Genomic DNA, 7,215 nt, shown 5'->3' on the forward strand with positions numbered 1-7,215 from the left:
AATATTCAACCGCTTATGATACAATTATTTAATTAATAATTGTTCCACAAGCAGTTAAAAGATCACAAAGATGCTTTGTAGACATGTTTTGGAAAAATTGCTCATAAATACATTAACCCTAACCAACTGTAACAAGTGTTTCCTTGTGGTCAAATGTTTGCCATTATCTTTGCTGTGATTTGTAAAATGTTGTCTGGAATAAAATCATTAAAAGTGTCTTCCTTAACTTTTGAGTTGTATTTCTCTGTTTTGAAACCAATGTTATACAAATCATTTTATTGCATTTTATTCTAAAAAAATGTCAAAAATATATTTAATGTTTTACTATATGTTTTTATGGTTTTACACTCATTGTTCAGACAATATTTTTTAAGGGATTTTAGTTAATTCAAAAAAAATTCATATTTATGTTTTTGTTTTAAATATATAGTATTTAAATGATTTAAATGTATATTTTAAAGGGTTATACTTGTTTTTCCTTGTTTATACTTATTGTTTAAGGTGTTGTGCTTTACTTTTTATGGATTTAATTTAGACATCTCTTCAAGGTTCTAAATAAATTTTTTTACAGGTTCCATGTTAACTCTTAGACCTATTTTTAAAGGTTTTAACCTTATTTATCAAACCTGTTTTTTAAGGTTTTTTAAATGTTTTATCCTTATTTTTTATACCCATTCCTTTAAGGTTTGAAATGTATTTTTAGATGATTTTATACTTACTTTTTAAATGTATTTCTTAATAAGCTTTATACTTAGTTTTTTTAGACCTATTTAGTAAAGGGGTTTCTATTTGACTCTATTCTAAACTAACTTTTATATTTTTTGTTTTATGTATATATATTTTGTTATACATATTTTTAGACTTCTTTTTTGCATCTACATTGTTGAAAAATACTAATTAATACTAATTTAAAAAGTGATCAGTTACAGCAGCTTTAATTTGTTGCTATTTGTTCCAGACAAGAGGTTTTAAAGAGTCAAACTGCAGCTGAGGTAATGACAGAGTCAGACTGAAGAGAATGAACACTGACCTTTTGGAAATGTCTTTATGTCTGTCTCTTCTCTCTGTGATTTAATGGTTGGAGTTTGAATCCTGTGGAGAAAAAAATGCAACAACCATTAATATAAAGACTTTTAACTCATCAAAATAAAGGCACACAGAGTTTCTGGGTATTGAACTTCAAACTGTCAAAGATAGAGAACTGAGACACTGAATCTATAAAGAAACCAGAGTCTGGACTAAGTGGTTCTGGACTAATCAGAACAAGTCCAAGAGTTATATTTGCTTTACACACAAAGACAGAAGAAGCTGCTCTGACTGGAGACCTGACTCCACCACTTCCTGATATTCACACAACAGCAGTGGATGGAAATGTGTTTTTTTCCCAAAGTGTTAAAATTTGAACTAAATTTGGTTGATAGGAGCCAAAATGAAGCAAAATGACAGTGTTTGTAGTGTGACACTGAACTGAATAAGTTCATATTTACGATTTACTGTACTAATGAGAAAGAGAGGGTGAGAGAGCAAGGAAGAGAGAAAGAGACAAAGAGAGACAGAGAGAGAGAAGGAGGCAAAGAGAGAGGGGAAGAAGGCAGCCAGAATTGGAGAGAAAGAGTAACACGGGTGTACACACCAAAAATGAATGGGGTGTTGGCCAATCAGGAAGCAAGCTGACTGAAGACAGAAGCACAGCATACAAGAGACAGTGTCATTTGCAATGTTTGTTTACTCTATTGTTGTGTTTGACCGCACAAGACTTTGAGAGTCCAGACTCTGGTAGTGGTGTTGGTGGTGAATCTTTTAGTGTGTGCCAGGCTGAAGAGAGAGAGAGAGAGGAAGGGCAGGGGAGAGTGAGAGACAGAGAGGGAGTGAAAAGGAGCAAGAGCGAGGGAGAGGGAGGGAGAGAGAGAAAGACAGATTCAGAGAGCGAGAGAATGAGAAACAGAAAGAGACAGAGAGCGAGCTGATGTTTAAATTCTTCACTTTACTTGAACTGTACATTAATGAACTATGTAAATAAACTTTATAATGAGTTAAGTCTTTCTGTGACAAACTATTAAACTATCTATAATTTAATGTCAGTGCTCTGTGTAGGGCAGTTTATGTAAAGCTGTTTGTGAATTACCTGGAGGCCTCAGTCCTGGTTTCAAAGACCTTCTTCATTGTATGAAGACACTGTGATCATGGACAAAGTGGTGACACCTGGAGGACATAAAAAGAGATGATTAATACACTATGACCTATTCCTCAATCAACAGTTTAACCCCAAAACACACATAAATATTCAACATTACAGCCGAACCAGAACGTTCTCCAAATGTTAGAGGAGTGTCTTAGAAAATGGGCTGCTTACGGTCACATATAAAAAGAAGAAGCATCACAGCTTTAGGAGTCAATAACAATAAATACTTGGAAAAAAATAACTAAAATGATTCTCTTAAATCTTAAGTTTCTATATCAATTGTCTGTCAACTAATCACTGGAGGAATCACATCATATTACTGTGAACTGCATAACAAAAACTTTCACTGAAGTACATTTTTGAAAGCAGGATTTTAACTTGTGGTATTTTTAATTATACTTCAGTCCACAGGCAGAAAATTAACTGACAACTATTTTGAGTTTTTAAAAATTATTATAACTAGTACTATTTTCTGACAATTTAGACACGATTAATCATTTAACGACATTATGGAACCACCATAAACTGAGTTAAAATGACCAGGGTGGAGCACAAAATGACAAAGAGACATAACATGTTGGTAAAATGAACACAAACAGGGCCCATTGTGTTCTCATCCATCCATGTTAAGTGCCCACAACTCATGCACGCCACAGTCACAGAAACACAAACACAGTCTTACCCACGCGATATAAACGACTGATGATAGAATTAAACGATATCATTACAAGGTAATGCTAATGCTCTCCGATAACCGATAACATTCATGCTAACGCTAGCCGCTAAGTGTTTGACTTACCTTAGCGCTGGAGGTGTGTTCAGCGTCAAGTCTCATTTGCGCTTGACAAACAAAAGCAGCTCGAGAGTTTGTTTTACCATCCAGACCTCCACAGTGACCGCGTACCGGCAAACAGATGTAATGGGTCAAACTTGATTTAAATGTGTTTTCCGACTTCGTTTCTCTGCCTCTCTGCGTTCCTAGCCAATCACACGACACGTCGCAGCCAATGACGACATACGTCACCTAACATTGGCGGAAAAACGCTGATTGGCTGCCCGATTCTGGTCCGCCTAGCAAGCGCCTCTGATTGGTCTTAAAATACATCCGCCTTAAAGACGGAGAAAAGCCACCCAGAGTTTTATAAGATCTGATGTGCAGCCATGCACCAGACACGGTGCAGAAAAGCTGAGAATGAAACTCCTTTATTTGTGACTGTTTTATAACAAACTTGAGCCACATGTAATTTATAATAGCCAAGCTAACGAGCATGGTCCTGTAACATACGTATACTGTAGTTAGTTAAAGCATCTTAATTGCCCCCGATAGTGGGTTTAAAGGTCTCAAATATACTTTTTTTTTAACTTTCTATTTATTTAACTGCCCCGGGTTAACAGTCTCCTGTTGGTACGACTTACGAATTTAAAATACCCTGAAGAAAACTGGTGGGTTATCAAAATCACCTACAGTGTCCTATCAGTGAATCCCTATGAGGCTAATATATTAAAAAAAAAAAAAAAAAAAAAAAAAAAAAAAAAGGTTCGAGAACAAAGGCTGACAAGTGACTGATAAATGCAACGCTAAACCACAAAATCACCATATCATACTGTGTGAAATGAAGGCTCGGCTTTCAGTCATTTATTAAGTTTTACCTTTAATTTTTATACATCACGTTACCACGTAATAGGTGCGTTCGAGGTCAACTGCGGCTGGCTGTGCCTGACTTGTTGGTCAAACGTAAACATTTCCCGCAGCGTGACTGAGCGACGGCATTTGCCTTTTATGAGCTGTTGTCACAATTGATCAGATATATCGATCTCACTGTGGAAAACCTGCTCAGCTGTAAATATAGAAATATGACTGTTCTCCTCAATATGTCAGACTGTTTTGTAAACCTCTATACACACTGTTTACTCAGCCAAAGATACGATGTTCTTAACATTTCAGGCCAGAAAAGCACGACGAAGAAACATCCAGGGCGATGTGTTCGGGTGTATGGGGGAAAAGTTACACTTTTATTTACATATCGATTTCAGCAGAAGCTTAGTCTTTAAGTGGGACACCCAGGCTGGACAGGTTGTAGTTTAGAAGCCTGGCAAAGTGCAATCCACTTCTCCAGGTTGGGGGTTGGATACATAGCTAATAACCCAATTCCATGGAGAAAACACTGTCATAGGCAAAGATGACCTCCACAAAATGTGTGCAAAATACTCACCCAGAAAATTGCTGCTGTAGCATGATGTATACCTACGTTGCTCCCTTCACATTTTTGACTGCCCCCCTCATATATGTTTGCCTAATCCGGTCCTGGTATTAACTTACATCATTCCTTGTTTTACATAGTGGTTTAACCACAAACTCATTCGAGCGCTGGTTTGTTTACTGCGCATGCGTGGGGAATACACCCCCGGGCATGTATAGCGAGTCTGTCGCCGTGGCAACTCTTTGTTGACAGGTGATGTGAAGGCTCGGCAAAATGAAACTCAAGCGCTTCCTTGTCCGATATTATCCTCCAGGTAATACACTAGAAGTTACTTTGTCCCATTTGTAACGTTGGTACTTTTAAAGGGAATATTCTGCTGCTAAACAGGAATGTTGTCAGCTTTCAACAGCTTGCTATAGCTTTACATTAGCTGCTGTTGGTAACCGGACTTATTAGCATTGTTTACCGCTGTTCTATCCAAATCAGCCGACACGAGTGGCATTTTCTCCTCGTTTTTCTGCTATCAGGTATAACCCTCGAATATGAGAAAGGAGGATGTTTGAGGACCAGATCAATTGACCTTTTGGATCTGACTCCAGAGTGCGTGAGTTGTATCTTATACGATGATAGCACTGTGGCTAACTCTGAGGTCTAACTTTATGATTTAATAATAGCTGTTTGTAGGAGTGTTGCTGCTTTTCACCCCCTCATAAATACTACTTTTATTGCCTCCACGCCGGCGACAGCCGTGGCCGGAGGGAGTAGTCTCACGTGAATTGAAACAGATGAATGTAAATCCCTTTATTTCAAATTTACATTTTTAAGCCATCATATTCAGCACGTTACGGCCCTCTCAGAGTTCAGGCAAGTTAATACTGGTGTCCCTTAGAGCTGTGTCAGCTCCCCGGTCCTCTTAACACTGTAAACAAATGACTGTACAAGAATTCATCCTGAACAACTGAACACACAACTGCCAACTCTTTGGAGAAGTTCTCAAACCCCTTAATCCACTGGACTAGTGACAATGAAAGTATCTTTTTAAAAAGCTTTTCAGTCTTTTTCTGGTTGTTCAACTTAAAAGTTTTGTCAATGTGTTAAACTTTCATTCTCACACCACACAGAACAAACATAGATGAGCTGGTGGCAGAGATCAGGCGATCAGAGCCTCTAATCACTGAGTCCCGGGCTGATCAGGTCAAACAGCTGATCCTTCGACTTCAGCAGAAACAGGGCCAGCAGGGCCACCACAGGTTCTGTTTCTTCAAGGTCAGACACTGAACTCACTACCTGTCCTCAAGATTAAAAAAAGCTTGGATTGTTACGGACAGTTTGTTGCTATTTATGGCTCAAGTGCAGTATGTAAAATCTTCAGTATAGTTTTGTGAAACAGTTGTAAAAACTCATTTGTCTTTGTACAAACGTTTTGGTACATTTATATTTTACATCACTTAGGGACTAAAACAAATGTGTTTGGATGTTAATCTGTTTTACTCTATTCCACACAGGTGGCTGGAAATATTTTGAATGATGACATTTTTTGGCAACATCAGCTAATTACAGCAGTGAATTAGTTCCTTTGATAATTGCTCTTTAAAATTAGCCATCACTTCTCCAAAGGGGCACTAGAGAGCAGCAGTGGTTTAGGTTACTAAGTCTACAAATTGAAAAGACAAGTAATCCCATTATACAGAATATATGTATGGATAATGCAGGGGTGATCTTAAAGATGAATGAAGTCAATAACTATATTGCCTTGCCTTATATTTACTAATCTTTCTCTGCTCTTTTTTTTGCAGGGAGCTTAAGGCACACATACTGCCATTGACAAATGTTGCATTTGACAAATCAGGGTCAAGGTAGGTTTATCTGCACCTCACAAAGTGTCTGGCACTTTGGAGTTCAGGAAAAGCAGTGAATTTTTGTTTGTTGTATTGCTATTTACGCCTGTCTTTCATCCTGCCAGGTTTATAACTGGGAGCTATGACAGGACATGCCGAGTGTGGGACACGGCCTCAGGCACAGAGCTGCACACCCTAGAAGGTCACAGAAACGTGGTGTATGCAATTGCATTCAACAACCCCTATGGGTAATAAGTAGTTTTGGCATAACTTTCATAGTATCTGAAAACTACTTTGCTCCATTTAACACTCTGATGAAGCATTTATACATTCTAAAGAACATTTCATCTTAGAATTGACTGCTTTTCTCCTCTTTATTAAACTTAGAGACAAGATTGCTACTGGCTCTTTTGATAAGACTGCAAATTGTGGTATGCTGAGACGGGCAAATGTATTCACACCTTTCGAGGACACATGGCAGAGATAGTATGTATAACAGTCTGTTTTATCCGAAAATAATTAAAATACTGTTTATTTGTGAGGCAGTTATTACTTAAAATGCTATTGGCTACTAACACAGTCATAATTTATGCACTGCAGGACCAAGTACCTTTAGTAGAGCCCAAGACCAACAGAATATTTAAACTGCAAAGTGAAATGGTTTTACTTTGGTGTTTGGTGCTAACTGCTTTGATAAGAAATAAGTCTCTGCCAAATCCTGTTTGGCTGTATAGCAGAATCCAATGCTAGTAACTGTAAAAGAGTTTTGTGTTGTGTAGGTGTGCCTGGCATTCAACCCCCAGAGTACACTGGTGGCCACAGGCAGCATGGACGCCACTGCCAAGCTGTGGGATGTGGAGACTGGGGAGGAGGTAGCCAGTCTGACTGTGAGTTATCTTTCTTTTTTTTTTTTTGCTTACTATATCCCAATGCCTCTCTTGCTCTTTTTTCTTCTGGTATCATGGATCACATCCATTCATTATAATACACTGAT

General features: G+C 37.9%; 1 protein-coding gene across 4 annotated transcripts in view; it reads left to right on the forward strand.

Moving 5' to 3' along the window:
- The first annotated feature begins 4,573 nt into the window (after positions 1 to 4,573).
- Positions 4,574 to 7,215, forward strand: part of daw1 (dynein assembly factor with WDR repeat domains 1) — a 20,944-nt gene continuing 18,302 nt past the window's right edge. The window contains exons 1-3 of one of the 4 annotated variants that reach the window (XM_051065493.1): positions 4,574 to 4,696; positions 4,911 to 4,983; positions 5,505 to 5,649. In XM_051065493.1, the coding sequence (XP_050921450.1) occupies positions 4,657 to 4,696; positions 4,911 to 4,983; positions 5,505 to 5,649 (258 nt within the window). In that variant the 5' untranslated portion in view covers positions 4,574 to 4,656. The remainder of the gene's footprint in view (positions 4,697 to 4,910; positions 4,984 to 5,504; positions 5,650 to 7,215) is intronic. The other 3 variants (XM_051065495.1, XM_051065492.1, XM_051065494.1) reach the window with 3 other exon arrangements.

Source organism: Lates calcarifer, linkage group LG21, assembly GCF_001640805.2.
Source record: "Lates calcarifer isolate ASB-BC8 linkage group LG21, TLL_Latcal_v3, whole genome shotgun sequence".
Classification (NCBI taxonomy): domain Eukaryota; kingdom Metazoa; phylum Chordata; class Actinopteri; family Centropomidae; genus Lates; species Lates calcarifer.